Source organism: Anguilla anguilla, chromosome 4 (assembly GCF_013347855.1).
Source record: "Anguilla anguilla isolate fAngAng1 chromosome 4, fAngAng1.pri, whole genome shotgun sequence".
NCBI lineage: Eukaryota > Metazoa > Chordata > Actinopteri > Anguilliformes > Anguillidae > Anguilla > Anguilla anguilla.
This window is the reverse complement of record NC_049204.1, coordinates 47,834,079-47,860,948: the sequence shown is the minus strand read 5'-3', so window position 1 is coordinate 47,860,948 and position 26,870 is coordinate 47,834,079. Positions and strand designations below refer to the sequence as shown.

The 26,870-nt window shown below is 42.1% G+C and overlaps 1 protein-coding gene across 2 annotated transcripts in view; it reads left to right on the top strand.

Moving 5' to 3' along the window:
- The window catches only part of malrd1 (MAM and LDL receptor class A domain containing 1), an 80,620-nt gene that overhangs the window by 27,908 nt on the left and 25,842 nt on the right, over positions 1–26,870 (top strand). For both annotated transcript variants that reach the window (XM_035412855.1, XM_035412854.1), the window contains exons 24-32: positions 1,365–1,521; positions 2,045–2,155; positions 3,491–3,704; positions 4,261–4,508; positions 6,004–6,292; positions 12,823–13,068; positions 14,284–14,441; positions 24,434–24,614; positions 26,715–26,843. In XM_035412855.1, coding sequence (XP_035268746.1) covers positions 1,365–1,521; positions 2,045–2,155; positions 3,491–3,704; positions 4,261–4,508; positions 6,004–6,292; positions 12,823–13,068; positions 14,284–14,441; positions 24,434–24,614; positions 26,715–26,843 — 1,733 coding nt within the window. The remainder of the gene's footprint in view (positions 1–1,364; positions 1,522–2,044; positions 2,156–3,490; positions 3,705–4,260; positions 4,509–6,003; positions 6,293–12,822; positions 13,069–14,283; positions 14,442–24,433; positions 24,615–26,714; positions 26,844–26,870) is intronic.

Genomic DNA, 26,870 nt, shown 5'->3' with positions numbered 1-26,870 from the left:
GCTGCTGACAGTGGATTTGATTAGGGCTCAGAAGCGCTTGTGCTGTTGGAGGCTAACTGCCCGCTGGTCGTGATTCATTGGTCCCTCAGAGGGAGGCCTCAGGATTCAGGTGCAGACAGGCATGGGTGTTTCTCACCGTGGGGTGTGCTTTCCGCTGTCGGACGATCGATCCCAGTAGCTCTGAAAATGAATGAGAGATGCTGTTCTGTTTCCCTGGGCTCAGGGCTGCACAGTGACCTCTCCTATACAGGGTTGGGCTCAGCCGAAGCACGAGATATCAATCGGTAAAAGGTTTAGAAGGAAGAGGAGCTTTGCCTGGAGAGGCTGTGCATCCCCAGATGCCCTGTCATATCCTGAGGTTGTAATTGACAGGTTGAGAGTCCCCCTAGAGGCCTCTGGATCCTGAGGAGCCTGACCAGGTCAAGTGTCTTTTGACTAATAAAGATTGTTCTGTGTGGCCGTGAGACCAGAGCTGTGTTTTTCTCAATGGGATTGTGGCTAAGAGTAGGGTGTGTGGCTGAGCGGTGTTTTTGAGTATGTGGTCTGGGTCTTTATGTACGCGAGAGGGCAGGAAGTGTGTAACGTGTGTTTGTAAGTAGGTGTGTGTGTGTTACACTGCAGGGAGTTGGTGTAATGTGCATTTGAGTACAGTGTGTGGGTGTTACTGTATGTGTTTTAAGTGGGTGCTGTGTTGTGTGTTTTTCAGTGTCTTTATGGACACAGAGTGTGTTTTTCTGTGTATTTGAGTTTGTGCAGGTTATCGAGTTTCACGTGGAGCAAGCGCCGTCGTTCAGTGAATGGAAGTGGGCGTGCTGCTGTCTTTTGTTTAAGTGCAGGGAGAGGGTGTTTTGATTTTGAGTACAGGGAATGGGTCTTTTGTGCACTAGAGTACACGAGATACATTGTTTTTGTTTTAACTACAGGGTGGCGGTGGCCTGTGTTTATATGGGTGGTGGATGTGTTGTGGTTCGGGCCTCAATGTACTGGAGATTATAGAGGTTTGGTTTTCATCAGAAGCACTTCAATCAGGCTGAACTGAAACTTCCTGAAGTACCCAAAAAATGTGAGTGCGGCAGTCATACCTGTCTCAGTCTCTCTTACCTTTATTAAACATTAAGGACTGATCTCGATTGAATAAAGGCCTCTGTATCCTTTCTTATTTTTTGTGGCTTAGTGTGACTGATGTAACCCCCAGGATTTTGGGACTCATGAAAAGATCTCTCATTGGGCCCCATCACCTGGGAAAATCAGGGTTTCTAATATTTTTGAGGGCCCACGTCAGTCAGGGCCCAGGACCCCCGGACTGATGAGGTTTTTGTGAGGCTGTCATATTGGGACTCTGAATCTCTGCCCTTCCTTCCCAGTGGCACACCGGAGGGCTGGTACATGTATGCTGACAGCTCAAACGGCGGGTACGGCCACATCACTGACCTCCTGACTCCCGTCATCTCCGCCACCGGGCCCCGGTGCACCCTGGTGTTCTGGTACCACATGAGCGGCTTCACCGTGGGAACACTGCAGGTGAGGCCAGCCATGGGTGGGTGTGGCTAAAGGGGACCAATTTCTGGGAGTGTTATGGAATTACTCTTAGGTACAACCGTGCTATCGCTAATGGTAACTGGGTCAAGTTGCTCTCAGTGTGGACGCGTAATCATCCCCAGTTTAATTGGTTAAATGCTTCCCTCCATCTTGTGTTGACTGTTCTGGTACAGAGAGGCTGCTGTGCATCACTATGTGAAATAAGTGGTGTTTTGAACCACAATGGTGTTTATATGCGTCCACTTGGGGTACAGATGTGCTGCATCAGTGTGAAATATACTTCACACATATACTTTAGAGCTGATTTAACACTGGCTATTTTCCTGTGTACACATTTGTGGTGGATGAGGTGAGCTCTTCACTAGAAGGAAAGTAATTTGGGATCGCAAAAATCGATACAAATAATAATAATAATAATAATAATAATAATAATAATAATAAAGTGTATTATTATTATTATTATAACATGGCAGTCCTCGGTCCTTGTCCTGTTTTTGGTTTCTAGGTGCTCGGCAAATTTGAAAACGTCACCCATGAGTTGTGGTCCCAGACTGGCAGCCAGGGCAGCAGGTGGAAGAGGGGAGAGGTCTTCCTCGGCATTCGCCATAACTTCCAGGTCCGTTAGCCTGACTAAGCCTTCTCTTTAATGGAACAATTGCTGTGCACTGCTTAAATATACAACAACGAGCACCCAGCTGTGGGGTAATAAACATTTAATCACGCAGTAACCAATTAATGCGTTTGGAGATAAAATATGCTGGTGTCAGAAGTCACTTCCAGTGAAGACTGTTTGCTGAATTCATATAGATAAAAGTCATAGTGAGTCTTATATTAATAATGAACATTCATAATTGATATGCCTGAATTATATACATCTACATTAATACCACATGCTGCAGTTGGTCAGTACTACAGGCAGCTGAAATCTTAATGGTGGATGAAGCTGGCTTTAATGGCGGTTAATGCTTCTTTTTTTGTTCAGCGTCGAAGTGGAGAATTGTGCCGTGTTTCCGCGGTTTATTAGAGATGCAGTCATGCTATGTTGGGATGAGAGTCCCCCTGATTCAAATGCAATCAGCATTAATACAGCTGCAGCCATTGAGCGCGTGCGAGGCGGATTCCTGGAGCGGGTTGTGGGGTTACATTAGGACAGGGCCGCTCGCGCCGAGCCACTTCAAACGGGACAACTCATCCGAGTCCGGAAATGCCGCGACCTTCACGCACCCGCGCGGCCATTCGTTAGCATTTATCAACAAATTCCTATTTCCGCGGCGAGTCAGTCAAGATGCTGAACTGAGCAACCATCTGAAGTTGGAGTGCCCTTTACTGCTTAGAATACAATGAATCATGTTACGACAAACGGACAAAATATTTTCTCTTGAGGTCTTGGCTTTGGATGTTAGCACACTGGCCTTTCTTCTGATGAACACTTGAATTGGTCAAAATGGCTACTGCCATATGAACTTCTAGAAAGATGTCCTAAGTATGTGGTTGCATTTCATGTTAGCCTTACATTGCGCTTGATAGAGCTACAGTATGTTGTATTATTTACACAGTTTATTATGCAGTCTCATACAGACCATTGATTGACTTTGTTTCTGTACATGTATATATTTCTGAGATATGTGCACTTGACTGAAAGAGATTCTATTATAGATTGTATGAAGGCACATGAGATTTTTTTTCAGGCAATGGTACAGTCTGTGAGAGCAGGGGATTGTACTGCATGAGATGATGTGAACAAATGAGATTGTGTTTGACTATGACAGATTCTGATAAAGACTGAGATTCTCTTACATGGCTCTGGCCTCTCCAATACTTGGCTTCACTCTGTGTGTGTCGGCGCGAGTCCGATTCCATCAAACTGCAAAAAAAACTTGTTTGTGACTGTTCTCCATTGTTTGGGTGATCCCCTTCCTGCTCCCCATACTCTATCTCTGGATTCATTCAGATGATTCTGCGGGCCAAGCGTGGTATCAGTTACATGGGAGATGTTGTGCTGGATGATGTGTCCTTCCAAAACTGCATGCCGCTGCTGGTCCCAGACCGACCCTGCAGGACAGATGAGTACGCCTGCGCCAACAAATACTGCATCCCCAAAGACCACCTCTGCGACTTCATCAATGACTGTGGAGACTGGTCTGACGAGAACCCCTACATCTGCAGTAAGATACGCCTTGTCCTTTTCCTCAAACCCGTTAGGTTTAATTAGATGCTATCTGCGCATACAAGCTTTAGGAAGCATTTTGGGGGATTAGCCCGCACTGTGAAGTGTTTGATACAGGAATGCCATTCACCATAATCTCCTTTAAGGGAATTCTTGGATTCCACGTAGATTATCTTCATTGGAGCTTAGCACTCAGATGGACTGAAAAAAAGAAAATCATTTCACCTATCTTTTTTTGCTGAAAATCCTTTGAATCCGTTGTAAACATTTTAATTCTGTACAGTGTGGTTTAACAGGGATCCTGTCATCCTGACACAGGCTTACTTTATTTTTAAATTTTATTTAACCTTTATTTAACACTGAGATTAAAATCTCTTTTGGCTTACTGTGTGATTTAGTGACGCATAAGAGCTGTTGCTGTGCAGGAGTGGGGTTATCAGTGGGCTTTTTTTAAAGCCTGCACACTCAGGTCAGGATGTGTTTGTGTTTGCCTGTGGAAAGACTCAGCGTGCTGTCTGTGATGATGCCTGCTGACCCAAGCTGTCTGTTTGCAGGGGGCTTTAACAGCCAGTGCAACTTTGAGTTTGACCTGTGCTCCTGGCGTCAGTGCAGGCAGGACAATTTCGATTGGCTGATCAAGGCCGGAAGCACCCCTACTGGGGGCACAGGCCCGTCCACAGACCACACGCTGAGGGACCCTTCCGGGCACTACATCTACCTGGAGAGCTCGTTCCCACAGTCAGCGGGCGACGTCGCCCGAATCTCAGGCCCCACTTTCAGCTGGCGGAGTCGGGAGTGCAAGGTAAGTGCCGTCCCTTTGTCCCCTTTCTTTCGAAAGTCCACTGAAAGTCTTTCTATGCTGTATTGGTGAATAAAATAGGAATGGTCTCATTTATTTGAAAGTCAACGTCAAGGACAAATTTTCCTTGAATCTAGGCCATTGCGATGGATAGGGAGCATAGCCCTTTCATCTGGTAAAGGCCAATCTGTGTGTTTTTAAAGTATTTTAAAACCTAGCCAGGACATACTGCGATGGTTTAAGTTCCATCCAGACTCGACGCCCGTATCCTGGTTTGGAAATTCCTGCCTTGAGCGATATATTGAAAAATACATGCATATTTTTATACCTACACTCTTGTAGCAAGCTACGTAAAGGTCTTTGATTGCTCAAGATGGTCATGCTGTGAATGTTGTGAGCTACATAATCTTGACCAGTAAGAGTCTGTGCTGGCTCACATGGAGTCCAAATGTGTGGTGGACTTATTACCTGGCTGTTTACCACTGGTTCGTTTCACACCTGACAGTCCCGCACAGAAATAATAAATTGATGCTCTCCTTGAGGATTTTGAAGACCTGGTAAATGAGAAAACTCGGAGGGACATTTAAGGAGAAGGTGCCCGCCCATGCCCCCCCCCCCTCCCCCAGCTTGTCTTCAGCGCGCCTCTGTGTTTCGACAGTGAGAGGCGGCGGTGTGATGGATGGACTGGCCCTAGCGGAACGCTGTCTGTCACACAGTCCAATGGACCCGTCAATCACTCACACACTCAGCTGACAGGCACCAGTTAAACTTTGGAGGCTCAGCTTTATGCCACTCCTGCACCTGCATCTCTGCATTAAACGCTGCACACTTGTGCCCCTTTTGGGTCTCTGATCACCGCTCCATAAATCTAATTAATTAACTTCAGTTTGTCACGTTAATTTGGTACAGGCACCGCTTTTGTGGGGGGGGGGGGGGGTGGTTTGTGTGACCACACAATCTTAGATTATTATTTTTGTTGTACTTCATCATTAAGCTGTATTAGGCACCAAAGTTCATCTTGTGCTTCTTATGCACCTTCTGTTGTTCTGTATTAGCTGCAACGAATTAGTTAAACACTGTTTAAAAGGGTTTGTGATATTGTAGGTGGGCCCACCCACACATATGGGTATTTGGTTATGGTATGCTAGCATATGTTTTACAGGTGGAAAAATTTTAAACCCAACAGTAGTCACGGAGAAAGGAAATAATAGTTTGGAGAATCTTACACATGACTCCCACGTGTCCCAACTGCATGTCTGTCTGTCTTTGTCAATGTCTCTGTTATTCAGCCTTGTCTGCTGTAATAAATCGCTGAATGTTATACTCTTGGCCATTAATCATTTCTGACGACTGACAGAGTACCTCAGTTCCACACCACACCACATTGTAGGCCCTTATGCCATGAAAGCCTTTGCATTTCAATTCAGCGGTGTCGCTTGTCTTAGACATAAGGCTTTTAAGGGGTACACCCTCATCGCGTTTCCCCCTCTCCTCTCAGATGGTTTTCTACCTGCACATGTCTGGGGACGGCGTCGGCACGCTCAGCGTTTTCCGGGCGAGCGGCACCCAGCACCAGCTCCTGCTGAACCTGACCGGGGACCAGGGGAACTACTGGCAGCGCCGCGAGGTCGACCTCGCCGCCCCCGAAGACTTCCAGGTCATGTTCGAGGGCAGCATCGGCAAGGGCAACAGGGGGGACATCTGCCTGGATGACATCACCTTCTCCCCCGGCTGCCTCCTGTCCTCATCCCCGGTCCCCATGGAGCCCACGCTGCCCCCAACTTCAGGTGCCGCTTCCCATCTCAACAATGCATTCTGACGCGCTCAACCTGCATGACATTGATATGCAACTCTATCACTCTGGATAAACAGTGTGAAGCGTAAAATAAGGGGTAATTGATGACAGTGATGGATTGCAGGTATATGCTCCTTTAATCTCACAAAATAGGTAGTTACAGCGAAGGAAGAAAAATTGCCTCAACCCACACAAACATGTAGCACCTACCTGGGTATGCATGACAGGCCTTTGCACCACAACGCTCGGCTTTGGTGGAGAGGGCGGGGATAATTATGTAAAATAAGCTGGGGGATGATTAGGTGGCCAGATTCAAAGATACAGGTTGGGAATTTACATTTACACAGCTTACATTCTTTACATACCATCCATTCATACAGCTGGATATTTACTGAAGCAGTACTGTGCTCCAAGGTGCAGTGGTAGTTCCCAAGCTTGGCATCAAACCTGCAACATCTGAGTTACAGTCCAGGCTCTCTGAAGATTATGTTACACTGCCCCCCTTTATGGAGTTATGGGGGGAGCAGGGAGCCAGGACCTCAGTTTTACATTAATTTGTCTTTCGGTCTCGTCCAAAAGAGAAATGAATTTAATGTAGCATGTAGATGAAATTGTATTGTATATCGTATATAACCATGCTCCTGACGGATGACTGTTACATTACATAAGTGACTGCCTTTATCCAAGGAGACTTTTATTGCTTATATTTGGCACACATCGTGTAACTGCTGGGTACTGCATTAAGGTATACCAGCAATGCCCTGTACTGGATTTGGTCTCAGAGCCACCTGATAAGAATAACAATACCCTACCCTGTATCTAAGCCTTTATGTTATAACTATAGTGTCGTTTTGGGGATTCTTAATCTCCTGGTTTCAAGTTGTTTTTATGAAGCTCTTGAAATGTCAGTACTGGCAGAATGGCCTGTGCTGAGTCACCTACAGACCACTAAATGCTACAGTCATTTTATTAATATAATATAATGTAATATAAAAATACTATTTTATGCTGATGTTATTTCAGTTCCAACACCACGTTGATGGAGTGGATAGCACTGGTGTCTCACAGCAACAAGGTCCAAAACCTGGCCGGGGCTTTTCTGTGTGGAGTTTGCCTGCTTTCTCTGTGTCTGCATGGGTTTCCTCTGGGTGCCCTGGTTCAACCCCCACCCCCAGTCTTCGGTCATGCAGTAGGCTAATTGGAGAGTCTAAATTACCTGTGAGTGAATGATGTGTGTGCCCTGCAGCGGATTGGCTGCCTGTCCAGTGTGTATTCCTTCCTCTTGCCCAATGCATGCTGGGATGGACCCCAGCCCCCTCATGACCTGATGGATGGATATTATTTAAGTCATTTGCATGGTTACCAGAAAATCCATTAACATTCAGAAGACCACTTACCATTTACCTCCATATGAATATGTGGCTATAAACTGTTACTTTGTACCTTTTTTGCTTAAATTTCATCCTTTCCATAAGTCTGAAAACCCTGATGTGTCACCAGTTATTCACTCTGTCCACATTCCCTTTTATTTCCCTTGCTACATTTAAATTACCTTGCCTCCTCAAAGTTAATTGCAATAATTATAAATATTTTTGGTGATTTTCACCTTGTGGAACTTTTAAATCTTTATACCTAGAAAATTACCCAAGTGAATCTCAAACTAAGTAATGGTAATATTTTAAGGTCACATAAAAGGCTGGTAATCATTTTATAGAATGAAAAATTATTTGTTTGGTATTTCATTTCTTTCACCGTCACTTGAAATAATGCATATTACAGTACATGAGATTTGTTTATAGACATGAGGACATACTGTAATGTGATGCAAATCAGGTTTCAGTATTTAGTACTTGCATTACAACTTTGTAATGCTGAAGCTGCAAATCTGAGTAACTACAGTATGCACTCTACTTGCAAATATGAATTATATATGAATTTCAAATATGTTTTATATCATATGAATATATGAATTTCAAATATGTTCCATATCAACAAAAACAGCCACCTTGTGCGCAACATTATCTGGATCTGGTTGTCCAGCAAAGTATGGCACATCCGCCATTTTAAATTAAGTCTGATTCTGTGGACTCATTCTGTGGAATTCTATTCAACAAACTACATATTAATTCATGATTTCTTCCTTCAAGCCAAACCCCTAGCTGGGAAGAAAAAAAAAAAAAAAAAAAGAATGTACTGGACTTGCTTAGACGGTTTGTCTTCGGTCTAGACGTTTTCAGCGTGATTGCCTGTTCCAGTTAACAGTGTGTTCATTCTTGCTGGCTCACGGAGCGCTGAGAGTTTTTTTATTTGTTCTCCTGTTGCCAAATGCTCTTTGGAGGAGTGGGAGCTCTTTGTGTGTGGCCTGTCCTCGAGGTGCTCGGTCAGTCGGGCGGGGCTGGGAGGCCCGAAGACAATGCTCTTTTTGTGCACTCCCTGCACCGTTCCAGTTGTGGAGCCGATGCTCTTTAAGTCAACGCAGCCCAATGGCAGCTGCTTCGCGAGACAAAGGCCAACATTAGCTGCAGAATAAGATCAATGTTAGTTTTGTACAGCACAGGCCTGTCCTTTTTGCGAGACCTCTCTGTAACAGTGTGAGATTTGTATCTTTTGCACTTAAGCAAGCTGGCTCTTGGCTATGGTGCTGTTGTGAACTGGCAAGTTAAAATCTTGCAATTATCTGGCTATTGGCTCTAAGCAAAAGTATTGACAAGGCCTCCTCATATAAAAATAAATAAATAAATTTGCGATTTCCGACTCATTATATCTGTTTTTGTAAAGCAGGGGGCTGTGTAATTGAGGCTGACAGGAAATTCATATTACACTAAAAACAGCTCAAATTCATGCCTTACAACTGTGGTCCCTAATCGTACCCAACAAAGGATGGTGCGGGCACAGGTTTTTGTTTAGCCCTGCACTACGACATCTGATTCAACTAATTAACTAATCAAGGTCTTCGCTCAAGAAGACCTTGATTAGTAGAATCAGGTGTTTTAAGTGGTGGATTAAAACAAAAACCTGTACCCACACTGGCCCTTTTCAGGTAAGTTTGGGGACCCCTGGTGTAAGCCGTGTATCTAACTGTGTTTTTGCCCTAACATGAATTTCATGTCAGCTTTTATCTGTTAACCATAGGCACAAAGTATCATGTGACCCTGGCACTGTTGTGAAGAAATTAAACACACTGCCCACAGCTGTAATAAAACACAGAGAACAGAGGTAGATTAAATGATAGGATTAGGTGACATAATTACTTACCAAGTCTGTTGTGGGCTGAGTTATTATAATGTTATGCTTATTAATCTTTATTATATTGTGGTCACATAAATGCAAATGTGTAAAAATATGTTTTGTCCATCTGAAAGTACATTCAGTAATGTACACACAGATGCAAATGCATGTGTGTACACAAGCACCACACATGCACAGACACGCACACACACACACACGCACACACGCACACGCACACACACACGCACACAGTGGGGTCAGGTGATATGGGGACAACTGCAGTAGGTCCCTGCCTGTAGGCGGGTTAAATGATCTGTGTTCATGGTGATGGTGGCTCTACTCCTGAGGAATGCACTCAGTTGTGACCATAACAATAAAGCTCACAGGACTCCTCCAGACAATAATCAGCACTTCTCAAGTTAAACCTTACAGACCCCATGACTGCTTTTAATGAAGCTGGCTGTGCTTCACTGGAACACTTCAGTATGACCATTTCTCTCCTATTCGGTCACTGGACCAATGCTGAGCTTCTTTATTTCTTTCCAAACGTTTTTTCTTTCTTTTTTGTCATTTCTGATTTGCCTCTTCATCATTGTCATTATCCAGATTTGTGATTTTTTGTTTCTGTTTCAGTTAAACAAACGAGAGAGAAATCAGTCAGCTGGTTTCCACCCATCATGTTCAGCCGATAAAAAGAAAACTCTCATTACCTTTACTTGCTCATGAATCCTGTTGTTGTTTATGATTGATTTTGTAATTTCACTGTAAAAACCTTGGTTTTTGCCCTTGGGACGAATCTTTCTGGGAGATTAAATAATATCAATGATAAATGATAAATGATAAATATTTAACACTTTGACACCACCCATGCTATGAGTGTATGACTTGCGATATCTGCCCTTCCAGCATAATGTCTTGCTCTAATTGATTCTGGAATTGAGCCACTCTGTGACAGATGTGACTCATTAAAGATCGTCATTGGCTAACTTTGGTTTGATTGACATGTTAGATACAGGGTACCTTCATCGCCATGACCACATCTGCATACTGTAGCTCTCAGTCGAGTCTCAGAGTCTTTGCATAGGGGCATCCATCATGACTACATGTCTTCTTAGAAAACTACATATCCCTCCAGGAGGCTGTATCCTAATGAATGCAGATGTACTGCAGGCTACTGGCACAGTGACAGGTATGTGCAGCCTGCTGCAGACATTTAGAGGAGACCGTTTCTGGCTCTCTCAAATACCTGGAGCGAAATAGGTCATCCGCCGCCTTTAATGTGAAAGCCCAAGCAGTAAGGGTGATAGGAAGGGGAAGACCCTGCAGCTGTCAATCTCAGTAAAAAAGATCACAGGAACGGTCATTAAATCCAGGGCATAGTGCGCATTGGGATTCTGAGTTTTTTATGCCCCGTGCCCTGCTTTCTCCCCATTTCGCACGTATCAGTGCTGCTCATTGCTGGAACCTCTGCTGTCGATTTGGGACAGCCCAGACAAGCGTGTCCTCTTCTCCGAAGGCGAGTGCCACTTCTTCCCACACCACAGCTCGTAAAACGGTCTTGCACAAAGATTAACTGGAGGTAGATGGTTCATGCGCAGCTTAACTGATGCACTTTCAGGCGCCTGAGCGGCCAGCAGGGTGTTGGTAGACAGTGATAAGACCCGGACCCCTGCCTGCTGAACCCTCCCTAACCCCGGGGTCACACTGCCGTCTATTACGTGTCACCCCACAGGGCTATCAGCCTCACTCAGCACTGGCACCAGTGAGATTCAGTCCCAGTCTGCGGGGTCCATCCGCACACTGGTATTCGAACGGTGCCTTAACCGGATGAGCCACCCAGCCGGTCACTTTTAATAAAGCAGGCAGTGCAGAAATCTCAGCCACCATATCCCTGAGAATGTAGAGGAAGAGGAATCCGGCAAGGTGGGCTGGGAGGCGAGGGATATTGGGGGGATGGAGGGGGTGTGGGAAGTTTTGTGTGACGGCAGGTGACTGGAAGCGTGTGATCTGAAGGTTGATCCGAGAATCCGTGCCGGGAAGTGTACCCAGCGAAGAAAGGAATGGTATTGCCAGGATCTCTTGTGGAAAAGTCTTCCCCTGGCCATCTGAAGCTTAACAAGAACAAAGGATTAACATGGATTTATTCCTTTCTTCTCCCTAATTACTGAGACCACCCCTATTTGTCACGCTCCAGCTCTTGGCTTAATATTCTACCCTGGCCTGACCTCTCTGGAATGTTTCATTCTAAAGAATCCAGATTCCCTCTCAATGTAATGTGCATGGAGGGGGGTGGGGGGGGGGGGTTGGAACCTGCTGCAGAAGCCTCTTTATAAATGAAATGGATAATGTATCATTTAAATGCAATAGTTTCACTTGATTTGTTTTGCAATTTTCAAGCTGTCCTTTCATACTGTTACAGGTTCTTTGTTTTTATATAATAATTATTCATATTATTATATAATATATATATAATAATATGAATTTTTATCAATTTTCAATGAATGCAGAAGAGTCACTGTTCATGACTCAGTCAATTTTTTTGTTTTTTGGAAATTTTCAAATTGTGTTTTTCCCCTGGCCTTGTATACAAAACGCCATGGAGCCCAATCCCTGGTGCTGTTCATTTAAAAACCCCTCAGGGCTTTTTGCTGCGCACACATTATGTCTGTCACGGTCAAGTGTACTATAGATGAAATGTCAATGTCCACTCCATATACTTTTGACTTCAATACAAGCAGTCAGCTTGTGCAACCTTTCTCAGGTTTGCTTGTTGTAATGAGGCTGGTTCCTGTGTACATTATGTTCTGTTAAAAGCAGTGTGACCTTTCCGGCTCGCTGTAATATGGCAGCTTGTTGGGTAACAGCTTGATCTGTGATGCTGTTTCCTCGTTGTGCCTTGGAATGAGAATGCTAATGCATGGCAGCATGTTAGCCTCCAGACCTTACGAGCGCTTTAATCTGCAAGTAACCTTTTCGCAGAGTCGCTGAATCCCATTTTGCATCCATGCCTAATTGTGACTTGACCTTGAGGTTCCATGTGCATTGTGAGAACAGATTCTCTCTCTCTCTCTCTCTCTCTCTCTCTCTCTCTCTCTCTCGCTCTTGGTCTACCTATCTCTATCTCTCTCTGTATGTGTGTCTGTGCATGTGTGGGGGTGTGCTTGGTATGCTTTCTGCTACTCAAGTGAAGGACATCAGACAGCAACTGAAATATATTTGGGCCCTTATGATGTATTTTATAAATGTGAACCTAAATAAAGAATCAATGTTTGTGTGCACATCTTAAATCCACAGGGTATTGCTCATATGGATTCCTGGAGTGTGGGAACGGGAAGTGCTTCCGCCCGGAGCAGAGCTGTGACTTTGTGGACGACTGCGGAGACGGGACGGATGAGAGGGACTGCGGGACGTCCTGCACGTTCGAGAGGGGGCGCTGCGGCTGGAAGAGCTCCCTGGCGGACAACTTCGACTGGACCCTGGGGCTGGGCTCCATCCAGAGCTTCAGGCCCCACGCTGACCACACTCTGGAGAATGAGGAAGGTAAAGCACACAGTCCCTGCTGCTGCGCTGTAGATGGACTTTAGCTTGTGTTCAGGAGGGCCACTGGCATATGAGCAGGCCTTGGGGGGACTGAACCCAGGTTGGCCCCACACTGCAGAGGGGGACGGTCCCCCTGAGCAAGGTCACTGCAGCCATGGTGTCCTTATGTCCTTCAAGGGGGAGTCTGACTCATCTCCATTTTCTCTTCTCTGTGGCTGCTCTTTGATGGCACGATGGCCTGATCTAATTCACTGAATTAATATATTCACAGTGTCTGGCCAAATGAGGTCAATGCCGGGTGTCAATTTAAAAAAATGAATTAAAAAAAGTAAACCCAAAAAGGTAAGTCAAATAGTTTGGTCATTTCAATGACAGGCAAGCGAGAGAAGCAATTATGATTCTTTCTCACAGAAGAATGTTTTGCCAGAGCAAAGAATTATTTGGAATTTAACATAAATTGCATTTGTACTCTTCACCACACAGATGGCTCTCCCACAGAGTAATATTATCTCCACAATGACAGTTTAACGTGTTTCAACATTCAGAGCCCTGTGTGTCTGTAGTAGGGTACTGGGAAAGTGTGCAGAACCAAGAGAGAACAGGTGGTAATTGTCTCGCCTGCCTATTTCAATTAGCGTATGTCACCGAGGAAACTCCAAAGAGGATTATACACACGTTTTAGGAGCCAAAATAACTGAAGGAACATTTACAGAGAAATCACAGTTTCCTCAGATGTATAATGATGACCATCACATTTTTTAATGCATGATTTCTTAGTTTCTCAAGACTTCTCAGAGGTTGCCAAAAAACAAATAAATGTATATGTACAGTATGTGTATGTCCATCTGCTGATGGAAGTTCTTCATTACTTCATTGACTTTCATTCTAGATGATGAATGAAGTGGAGATATGTGACAATGCAGCCCTGAAACTGATTTTTAATCAGCTAAGACTTTCTTCTTTGTGATTCAGCCAAAATGTAGCTTTGAAAAGACAAATCTTAAAGAAACTTTAAAAGTGGCATCTAGCTTTTTTGCCTTTGAGTCTGCTGTTTGAAGGAGGTTTCTGAATGAAGAATCATGTGACCCCGTCACTCTTTCCCCTCCTTTTGACCCCGCAGTGATTTGAACCCAGGTGCTCGCCCACAGGACGGAGGTGTGGAGGCAGCAGTCAGATCTCCATCATCTGACCTCATCTCCCTTCTTCCTCTCTCAGGGCACTTTGTCTATCTGGAGGCCACGCCCGTGGGGCTGAAAGGGGACAAGGCGCACATGAGGAGCTCCGTGTGGAAGGAGTCCAGCGTCACCTGCAAGCTGACATTCTGGTACTACATATCCTCCAAAGCCACGGGGGCCATTCGTCTCCTGGTGAAGGTAGGCCCCGCCCACTCCTCCACTCCAAGTCTCACGTGCCCTCTGGGGGTTACAGCACTTTATATAGGTGTCTAGGAGGTCACACCTGCTCAGTTTTTAATCTCACACCAAACACACATGACCCCTGACACTGTCCGACGTGTTTAACTAGTAGTTTGATCAGGGCTTAGGTCGGTTTCACTTCAGTTCAGTCAAGTCAAGAAATTAATTGAATTTCAGTTTGTGAAAATTTCTCATACTGTCCTGTGACAAATTTTATTTTGATTAATTTTCTGAATGGACTGAATTGAAGTGGAACTGAACCTAATCCTGAGTATGACCCTAATCATGATTGTTTACTGCTGGCTTTGCACCAAGTTTCTGTGAAATAACTTAATACAGAATTGACTATGAAATTAATAGTGCTGTGTTTTCCAAACTGGCAGTAGTGATGGCAGTGCAATACCAGCCATCTTTGTAGTATGGCACATTGTAATTCTGGCGAGTGCAAGTGGGCCATGCTAACTTCTCTCGATGACTGTTTCAGCTGAACTGGGGTCTATTGCTTTCTACTCAGTGTTAATTTGCAAAATGTCGCAATCTCACTAGAACAGATACATTGAAGGTTAATTGTGTAGTCTCTCTCACTTTAAATTCATATTATTGATTACATGACGCACCCTTGTCATATTTTCCCTCTGTTTATCGTGTGAAAGCACCTTGCGCATACCACACTCTCCCTTGGAGGGAGCCCATTCTCCAGGTCATATAGTTACCCATATCATTACAGCAGCCATTGAACCAAGGCCCAGCACAGCATGCAGGCCCTGGCACATTTTACATATCAGCAGTTAGAAGCCATTTCAATATGCAGGATTCAAGTGGGTGACTTGTTGCCAGGGTTACCTTTCTCTTCTAATTGAACTAATAACCGATTGGCTGTTTGAACAGCAATTCTAAATGCCTTTTTTTTTTGGAGCTACTGCTGTGCCAATATGTTGTTGATAATATCCTCGGGCCAGGCCAAACACCTGTCACTGTGCTGGGTGTCTATGGGAGGCTCAGTGGTGAGGGGCATTCGTGCTGCCCACTGGCAAGGCCAAGTCTGACCGGCCCATCTGTGCCCGGGGCAGAACCCCTGGCAGACGAGGGCGATACCTCAGAGGGCATCTATTTTCAGCACACATACAGTATGATGCATGTTCGTAATTACAGTAACCTGTAATAAATGGGCTATCTGCAGATCGCATCATTTTGAGATTTCAAATCGCAGAAACACACACAAGCCAATGCTACAGTGCTCTTTCGTATTGTGTTGTGCAAACGAGATAATTTAAACAGATTTTTTTAAGTTATAGATGAGTGATTACAGCAGCGAAAAGCTGCTGCAAAGCCCATTCTTAAGTTAACTCATTTTCAGAAAAGATGTAGAAACCTCTAAATCCCTCGATGAGCGGATGGGACTATCATTTATCACAGCTTCTTTACCCTTTTCCCCTTTCGAGACACATTACAACAAGAATTCCCATGGCAGGAGCTCAGAGCGGAGCTTGCAAAGCAGGTTGAAAAACCACCATGCGGTTTTAAAGCAAAGCTTTTACATTTTGGTCAAAACAGCGAAGGGTAGTTATCCACCCCCCGGTCTGCCATTTCCTTGAGGTTTGTCAGAAGAATGAGGAGGCTGGTGGCTACTTGTGCTGTCATTAAGTACGCTCGGAGCACTAGCTTCCAGGCTATGTCACACGGTACAGATGGGACTGCAATATTAAATTGAAGTATTAATATTAAAGTGATTATGAGACTGAATTAACCAAACTCTGGCATGAGCTTGTACTTCAGTGAATGGCACGGGTTGCCGGTTTGATGGCGAACAAATGAATGAACTCATTAATATTTCATGAGTGATTGAATGAATTCGACCATTCATTAATATTTCATGAATATGTCTCGCCTCTTATGACTCCAAGAAAAACTCATAATTTCTATATTTACAGATCAGCAAAGTATTAATGCAATATCTTTCTCCACGATCTTCACCAATTGCCTTATATGTGTAAATATTCACGTAACATCCGGGGACGTTCCTGTGAGGTCTAGTCCATTGGCATGTGGCTTGACATGTGCAGACCATGTAATGTGTCAGATTAGAGATGCATGAGTGATCTAGCTCACATTCCTCCATTGTCAACATTCAAACAGTTATCCTTCAGGTAAGGACATACGTTACTTGTCCGCAGGTCAAGGGTCAGTGTGTACTGGCAATAACAGGAGAGACTCAGATACAGGACTATGCTCCTGTGAATGATACTATGACCTCTATCACCTCTATCATCCACTAATGTTTGATGACATAGAATTTTTCTTTTCAAACCATTTGCAAGAATTGAGCAGTTGTAAGGAAACCATAGAGAGCATATTGCCAGTCTCAGGTCATGGTTCTACCATGCTGCACTGTTTCATTATTGTAGTTAAAGAAAGGCATGGAGGCGACCCTGAATGTCACGGTGTTGCTGTGTACAGTTGCACGACTCTCTGCTTTAAAGACTGAGTGCTTTCCCCCATCTGTCTCCTGGTTGCCAAGGGCTTTGGGCTTCAACCCCCCGTAAATATTTTAGAGGCGTTTTATTAGGCACTATAATGGGGTTGTTAAACTGGCCCTGTCCTCCTGGGGGTGAGGGAAATACACACAGCTGGACTCCCTAAAATTGGTGCTTGCCAATTTTGCAGAAATTCTTCTTCTTCTTCTTCTTCTTCTTCTTCTTCTTCTTCTTCTTCTTCTTCTTCTTCTTCTTCTTCTTCTTCTTCTTCTTCTTCTTCTTCTTCTCCTCCTCCTCCTCCTCCTCCTCCTTTTTCCACCTACTCCTGATCCTTCTCCTACCATTTTGCATTATCCATATCCATATATTTTGAGTAATTTACAGTACACAAGACAATCAAAATAGCAATTTCACTGGAAATGCACAGTAAAACAAATTACAATCGACTGAATTAAACTTGGTATTACTATTCCTGAAAATAAAATGAGTAAGAGTTGTAATGCAATTCAGTTTCAAACCGCAGAGATGCAATACCTGCAAAGGGGGAAGAAAATTGATTTTTCGTAACATATTTATTGTAAGGGGGAAAAAAACAGATAAACATGCATCTTGTGTAATGTTAAATTTGACTTATTTTGTGTTCCTCTTTGCTGTGTTTTCCCTGTATACTGTCTCACTCAATATTACATGTTTAATTCTCAAGGTGAATGGTTGAGGTCAGAAGAGCTCCTTATTAGTTTTGGATTTAACCAAGTTTTGGATTTTCATTGAAACCAGTTTAACTTTTCCGCACGCATGTTGACCTTCCTTGCTGTTTCCCAGGACCGTATTGATTAAGTCAATAAATGTCAAAGGATTGAATGTGAGGGCTTCCTGATAGTTTTCATCCAATTAAATTAGTTCCTCAGAATGCATTCTTGTGATACTCTCCATCAAGTAATATTCCTTTCTTTGTGCTTCCTTGCAAGATATCTTAGCTTGCTTCATAAGCATGCTGCTTCCATTCCCCTATTCAAGTCTATTCTCTATTGATTTGATTTTGTTTTAGTTCACCTCATTTTGTAAATCTTATAATTCTACCAGTTTATCTAGCAAGTCTGCCTTACATACAATGTTTCATCTCCGGCAAGTCATTGTGATTTATGTCGCATCTAGCCTTGTCTTCTCTTGTTATTTTTCTTGAAACATTATTTTGCATGTTTGAAGGGTAAAGTATAGAATGCAATCAGTTCAGTTAAATGAGCCATACAGTAAATTGTCCCACTCCCACTTGCATTTCCCCGTTCTATCTGTCATTTTCATTGATTTGGCTAATATGGTTTGTGGTTCCTGCAGGCATGAATGCAAAAGCAAAAAGCATTGACCTTTAAGCAAAATCATTGACCTTGTCCCTGTTTGAGCCGCAGTCAGTCTTTGTTTCTTTTAGTATGTAAGTAAAGGATGAACATTCACCCTCCTGTCAATAGCTTAGCTTCAAAGGTGATTACGCTATACAGAAAAAGAGAGAGAGAGAGAGAGAGAGAGAGAGAGAGAGAGAGAGAGGGGGACTAATTGTTGGTGCAGAGTGCTACAAAGCCTTTGGGAGGAAGAGACCATCTTTAACTGTCGTGACAGGCTAAACGCCAGTCCTCTGAAGTTGATTTCAGGCTCTGTGGGGGCTGTCCTTTTATGCTTCCTGGCAACCGGTGCCCTAAGCTCCCTTCACAAGCCGTCATTCACGGAACGTGTAATTATCACAGCAAATGACAACCTGTATGGTGACAGCATTTCCCACTACAAAAGAAGAGGAAATGAGGGTCTCCAGCTAAGTAGCCGCCACACCGGAACAAGTTCAGGAGTTTGAAATATGTGTTTATTTTATTCCTTAATTCACTCTCTTTATGGGCCCGCATGTTTAAATCTCATTTATTAAAAAAAAAAACTCAACACAGGTTATGTTGTGATACATCAGTTAAGGGTAGTCATATTTTGAATGAAATTGGATGCACACAGTTTTCTCAGTTCCAAACCTTGAGGGAATTTAGACAATTTTGAACGAGTTCAGGCTGTGAATGTGCCCATCTGTTGTGTGGTAATTAGTGCAGTTGTCCAACAGCAAAGAGATACTCTTTGATCTGAGAGCTTGTATTTTTCATGCAGACCCATGTCTTTTTGTGAACTTACAGGAAGTAAAGAGGGCTAGATTTTACTTAATACTGGTATTCAAGACTAGAAATAAGGGAAGTTATTCTTTTTCCCAGTTTTCAATTTGAAATGACTTTCAACCACAGAAAGTCTATAATCCCAGGGCAGCAGGCTTGATGGGTTTATCACTGGTGGCTTGTGAGATTGAAATATATGAGCAGCAGTCTTCCCATTAAACAGATAGCTGCTGTTAATTTCTTCCCTTTGGTTGATTGAGGATCAAACTTTGCCTTAATATCTCACACAATACACTAACTTACCAATTTTCATTGTCATCATTCATTTTTATGCAACATTTGCCTATACAAATGTATGGATATGTTTATACTGCTCTATGTTCTCTACTGGGGCATACCTCAAATAATAAGCACAGATTTTGCAGTTTAAACTTTCCCGAAAAGCACAAATTTGAAGACCTGATCTTTGCTAGCTTTAATTGTATATTGAAATGTGGTTTCTACTTTAAAGTAAAAAGCTACTTTGATACACAATTAAAAACACCTTATCTGCAAATAGGCATAGATTATTCATACAGTTATAAAATTTTACATCAGTTTGCCCCTTCACTCTAAACTACGTTGAGGATTGAATGCACTATACAAATATTTTCCATCCATTATAATGCAACTGATACAACTTATGACATAATTTATTGACAGGGCACAAGGATACACCAGCAGTCCCTAGCCCAAGGGACTATTATTGTACAGCAACCTGATAGATTTAGTCCTGTTACGGGGCGCACAAATCTCTTGAAGTTTTGTTTTCAATGAGAATGGATGAAAATATATTTTATTATTTCCTTACTTGAACCAAGGGTCAGTGTGCATGATTCGTACGACAAATTAGTTTCCTTACTCATCAGCTTCATCCCTTTTTTCCACCCGGTTAAATTAAGAGATTGTATTCACAGTAGGACACGTTCATTTCAGAGTCAGTCTTGTAATTTCAAAATACAAATAATTCTCTGAGGTAACCGGGTAAACTGATCTCATTCCTTTCCTGCTGAAAACCATCTTCAATGCAATGTGTGGGGGCTGAAGAGAAATGTATCATCTTGTCATTTATCTCTCTGTAGCTAGATACGTGTTCTATACATTGTGGGGTAAATAGTATATCTGGGAATTGTGTTTGTAATATATCATTTTGTTTGTATTGCAAATCCAATTTCAGCTTTGCCAAAGCAGCTGAATACAATGTAAGGCAGTAATAGAATGAAGCTGTTTAATATGTTTACCGTGTCCAATGTCCATATATCCATACAGGGAAATCAATTTGATGTAATATGTCCACACTTCATCATAAAAATTGGCTGTCTTACATTTTGTGCCCATTGGCCCATTGTTTTTCTTACCTTTGTACCTCAAATTATGTGCTACAGTACAAGTAACAAGTAACACAGACCCAATTGCTGTTTACTGTCTCTGGCATGATATCAGAATGTGAAGTCACATACATAAAACAGTGTTGGTAATATTTTATGGTGTATGGTGTGTTATATAAACACAGTTCTTAATCCTTTGAATATTGTATTCTTGAAACTATCACAGCAAGATGAAACTGATTACTACATTTCAGAAAACAGACACGGATTCCCTTGAAGTATGTCAAATGAGATTTAAATTGGAAAAATGTACTGTACCATGAGGTCAAGTTAATTTATTTTCTTTTAATTGCTTCCAAAGCAAATCCATACTGGTGAACACAATTAGTATTCCATCAAGACAGCTTGTTTCTGTCATGGGTTGTTTTTTTTGCTCTAGAGTTTCATTTAAAGTATGGCAGTTTCATAACATTTTTCTTCAAAGATAGAAATGTGGGGGGTGGGAGGGGAGAGAGAAAAATGGAACGTGCTCTATTTGAAGGTGAACTGACTGCATAACAGCTGCTAGTGGTCCCATAAAATAAAGGACCATGAATATAAATTGGATTTTGGCTTAACAGCACATTCAGTGTAGTGGGGCATTGGGGGAAATTTATGCAGAATATTTATTTCTTGGAAATCCCCTGCCCCCAAACCCTTTCTTAAATTTCCTTTGATTCCTTGGCTGTGTTATTTATGATAAATAAGCATATTTATGATAAGTATATTTGCAAAATGTATTAGTTGTACAGTTAAGTATCTTTAACTACATAATAATGATCTTATAGGCAAAAAAGCCAGATTGGTATTGGGAGGCATGATGGTAGAGTGATAATCTAATTTGTGTTAGCATGCAGCAGTGGGCTCAAACAGTTGGTTCATTGTTTTAATATCTTACACAAATACAAGTCCCCAGAGGGAAATGTATATTGCTCATTTGTGTTGTTAATGGCTCATACAACAAACAAACACGCCAATATCGGGGGCACTGTTCATGAATGTTAAAAGATAATTAAATAACAGCAAACATATAAACTATTTGAATATGTTGCAAAAGGACATTCAAATGTACAGTGTTTCTAGTCTTCTAAATGTATTGCTACCCTGTTAGTGGTATGCGTATAGTAACTCTTGTAACGTTCTTTTACATAGTTTTGGCTGCTTTGTAAATTGGCATGGTACTGCAGAAAATGGCATTAGAGAATTAAAACCATTAAACCTTTCTAAAATTGAATCTTTCAAATCTAATCCATCCATCCATTATCTATACCCGCTTATCCTGAGCAGGGTCGCAGGGGGTGCTAGAGTCTATCCCAGCGTGCATCGGGCGAGAGGCAGGAATACACCCTGGACAGGCTACCAATATATTGCAGGGAACACACACACCATTCACTCACACACTAATACCTATGGGCAATTTAGAGTCTCCAATTAGCCTACCTGCGTGTCTTTGGACTGTGGGAGGAAATCGAAGTACCCGGAGGAAACACATGCGGACATGGGGAGAACATGTAAACTCCACACCCACAAACTTCTTGCTGTGAGGCGACAGTGCTACCAACTGCACCACCGTGCCACCCTTTCAAATCTAATGGCAGTACCAAAGTAGTTAGTAAACTATTCCTCTAACCTGAGGATTTCCTGTATTTTGGTGGGGTATTAAGCATGGAACCTAACCTAAATGACTTGGTAGTATACACTAGTCAACACCTAATTAATTGATTGATTGATTTATTGGTCAACTGATTGATTTATTGATTGAGTGATTTTATTTTTGGGTAAAAGAATATATACACCATCCAATGCAATTTCTGCCCAGAGGATAGCACAAAAGCATTAGCAGCACTTGTTTCCAATGTGACAGAAGCATCAAATGACATACTTCAGACAATAAAAACAAGTTATAAGGACAAGTATGCAAAGTTTTAAATATCCTGTTGTGTAAATACTGTTGGAATTATCCTGGCAACTGTTTTTTCTGTTTAAAAATAATGTATGAGTACTTAAAAATCTCTTTGGAGTCATGGTTATTGGTTTTTCACTTTATAAATGCTGTAGCACCTCTGCTTGGCACTTAAACTAGAAAAATGCACACACTCTGCACATATATCCTGATGGTTATAAAAAGACTCAGGCAAGTAGGACAACCTCTTTATTTTGACAAGATTTAAAGTTGCTCTTCTTGGCTATCCCAGAGTTCAGGTATACTAAAATTGGAGATTCATAAGGGGAAAACCATTAGAATTATATTTTTGGGGGCCAATATATAATATTTGTTTATTTATTGAACACTATTTATTATATTCAGTGTATCTGCAATTAAATATTTTAATTTGCAATTTAAAATATTTTAGATTATTTTGTTGAGTACTGTGTAGCCTATACCCATATCTAGGTGTGTAGGCATCTGTATTTGAAATAGTTGTGTTGATTTAGTTGGTGTTATTGTAGGCTGAACAATCAGTCTAATTGGCATAATGAGGAAGCGCAGGATAAGGAAGAAGCTAACAAATCTGTATTTGTGCATGACAACCCCTTATTAGAGTTTCAATCAGTAAAATATATGAAATCCATATAACCTCCTTTTCAGCAATGTTCCAATTAGGCAGTGATTGCAGTGGTCTGGTAGGCGGAAGGGGGCTGCAATCCATCATGTCGTCGATTGCCAGTAAGTTTAAGTGAGACTAAAGACTAAGGGTGGGGTGGACATGTAGACTGCAGGTACAATGCAGATGTCCATTCAGGGTAGGTAGACGTTTTCAGTTGAATTTACACATTACTGCAGTGACCAATGGTGATGTCATTCCATTCCAAATGAAACCGTATTACAGTATGTCCTTTTTCAGATCGTATCACCTGTGTATGAAAAGTAATCCTTGTTTACCTGTTTCTTTGTATACCGGGTCCCTGAAATCAATGATCATTTAAAACAATTATTTTTAAGATTATTTCTCCCCAACTATATGTGATGATTTTGAATATGAGATTCAGCACCCTTCCATCCACCCACAAGTAGCAATCTTTCAGAGTTTGGGAAAACTATCAACAATATTTAATCCCCAAAGAATTTTTCAGAGAATGTTTACTAATCCAAGGAGTCGTTCATGCATATTTGTAGTGTCTTCATACAGAACGTATGTGCCAGACATATGTGAGATATAGGGACGGGTCTTGACACAAGATGCAGTGGACATTAAGTACAGAAAGCTTTGAAATTGAGCGATTTTATGTGGTAGTTCAATTTGGTACGAACCTGACTGAACAATTTTCATATTGTAAGAAGCCGAATCACCTCCGAAACTCAGAGAGCATGAAAGAGCGGAATGAATGCCTTTTGAAATAACATGACCTTAATGGAATTCATCCTGTGATTCAATGGTGTTTCAGCAGCCTGTGAAAATACGTATTAGTGAAGTAATTAAATCTTGGATTGGTTTAATCTATTTGACATGCAATGTGATCACAGTCATGAAATTCTGGCGTGAAATACAAACTGGTACATTTTGAAAACCTGTACAAATATCCAAACAGAAGGGTACAAGCTCATTAAGACAATGATTTACAGGACTAAATTTGTGGTTAATAATGCTGTTGCTATGTCAATGTATTCTGCAGCATACCTGCCTAAGGCCTCTTGTGTTCAATGCTTTTATTGGGTAATGTCAGACTCAGAGTCTTAGCAAGGATCTGATCCGGGTTCAGTCAACATTCGTCCTTGCCTTGCAAATAAATGTGATTTCTTTCTTGGTGGATGCAGTTTGGCATCTTAATGTTGGTGATTAATTAACATGCCAAACTAAGACTAATGCCTAAAACTATTTAGTAGTGTTAAGGTAGGGCCAAAGTAAATTCCAAATGTTGAGCAAATCCAGATCTTGTTTTACTGAAGTATAAAATACACCTTTTTGTTAAATATGCTTTTTTTTCAGGTGGACAGTGGCTTAACGGAAGTGTGGAAGAAGAGCGGGGACCAGGGAGAGCGGTGGAACAAAGCAGAGGTGCCCCTGAGGAAGATGAGGAACTTCCAGCTGATCTTCGAGGGGATCCGGGCGCAGGACGTCAGCGGAGGAGCTGCTGTGGACGACATTGAGTACAGCAACTGTGCCCCCAGTGAGTGTCACGGCAGCCTGTTTAAGAAGCACCTCTTTACTCTGCGGGACAGGTCTGTACGTGTAAGCTGTGTGTAAAGACCCTGGCAGTACTGCAATAACTGTATTCGGTATTCATTTAACAGAATAGGTTTTCCACTTTTCATCTCCATGAGCAAAAAAATCTTTCCCCGCTTTCCTTTATCAGCAGATCGGTTACTTCAAGTGCATCTTCAATTCCTGGCTTCACTGTGTCTCCCTGCCTTGTGCCGTCACAACGATGCTGTCAGAGTTTCATTTATGCCGCAAGTGATGTGCAATAACAAACTGTAATTATATGGATGTTTCTGGACCAGAAACAAAGTACTGGAGTGATAAACAGATGGGAGTTTAGATTTTTTTTTTTAAACGGAAACTCCATTTAACTGTGAGCTAAAAGAACTTAAAAAACTACTGAGGAAAATTTAGCTGCAGAGATCACTGCAACACAAGTATACAGAGAATTATTTAAAGATATTATATATCACCTGAGGGTGCATATAAAACTCCTCATTATTCATTTATATAACTTGTATCAGTTGACATAAAAAGTTATTCTATTTTCTTTTTATCATTGAAAGGTGAGTTTTTAAATATTAATTGTTTGCCCTAATATTCAAATATTTAGTACAGTACGTATATCAAGTAACATTATGAGGGGGAAAAAATTGAGAAGCCATATACAAGCTATGTGCAGCTCTATAATAATAATAATAATAATAATAATAATAATAATAATAATAATATGTATGAAAAGTATTTTTAGAGTACTTTTCAAAACACAATTACAAAATGTTTCACAATACAGGTAAAAAAGTACAGGAGAGCACCATATTTTACCTTATGAAAGATGAATGCATAGCCATGTGGCCCTGATGGAATAAACACTTCAACTGTTGCATGACTAATGCCCATTCAGAGAGAGAGGGGGGGGGGGGGGGGCGGAGCTGTTCAAAGTCCAAGCGCCTCCCTGGACATTCGGGACGGAGCCAGGAAACGTAAAATTCCAGGCAACAAACTCGCTGTCAGCTTTCTGGGGACGAGAGAAAATGGCTTGGCCATGATCAAAGTTTTGCATAATTACCCTGCGTACCCTGTCCGTTCCCTGATGGATTGTGGGTGATGTAGTGTGACTCAGCCTCTGGCATTGGGGCGAGGCCCAGACTCTCTGGCACAGGGGCTGGGGCTGGGCAGCTGTTTTGATTTGCTTTAAAGGCTTGGTCAGGTGTTCTGTAATGGGTCAACCTTGGATTAACCACCCACTGGCAGGGGACCCTGTGGCATAGCATGGGACTCCAGATGGCCTTGACTACGCAGGCGGTGTCAGAGATGCAAGGTGTCCTCCACCCAGCTTATATTCTTACTTTTTGCTTTGAAGTCCTTCTGTAACATTATTCTTTATAAACTTGGAAATGTGCTCTTAATTAAGTAGTCGGATAAACATTTAATCCTGCTCTCCCAAAACTGATTGTACCAAGCCATTCAGAAAGTTGCTGCCCAGATTAAAAAGCCAAAGCTTAATTTTGATATTTCTACCAGCAATGCTGACCTTTTGAGTTTAGTTCGATATCCACAGAGGCCAATATTTATATTAGTATAGGCTAATACATGCTTCATTCAAATTAGGCTGACCATGTGTATTTAGAGTGGGGGAATAGTTTTTTTTTTTAGTTTTATTATTTTTGCACAATTTAAAAAATACACAAAAATGACCAAGATAACAAATAATATACAGCGCAGGGAGAGGCAGAAAACCCAGTGGGCTTATTTGAAGCCTCCACCTAAATAATGTTAAAAATTCACAATGTTATAAAAAACATAAACTTCACATACAGAAAATAATACACATACACTATGGGGGAACATGCGAGTGGTACACTCTGAGAAAGGCTGAGAACCTGGTCTAACATTGTGGTTAGGGGTTAACCTTTAGAAGCTGATTTATACAAATACAAGCAAATAACATCTCACACTGCGAGCATCTCAGTGGGTCCAACCTAAAGGTTACAGATGTGTGTGTGTGTGTGTGTGTGCGTGTGTGTGTGTGTGTGTGTGTGTGTGCGTGTGTGTTTCTCTGCTTTAGGTTCAGAACTGCCAGCATCCTGCCCAGCGGCCACAGATTTTGTTTGCCGAAATGGAGACTGTATCGAGTCGCACCTGATGTGCGATAGCAAGGCTGACTGCGCAGATGAGTCGGATGAGACTGACTGCAGTGAGTGCACACTCTCTCTCTCTCTCT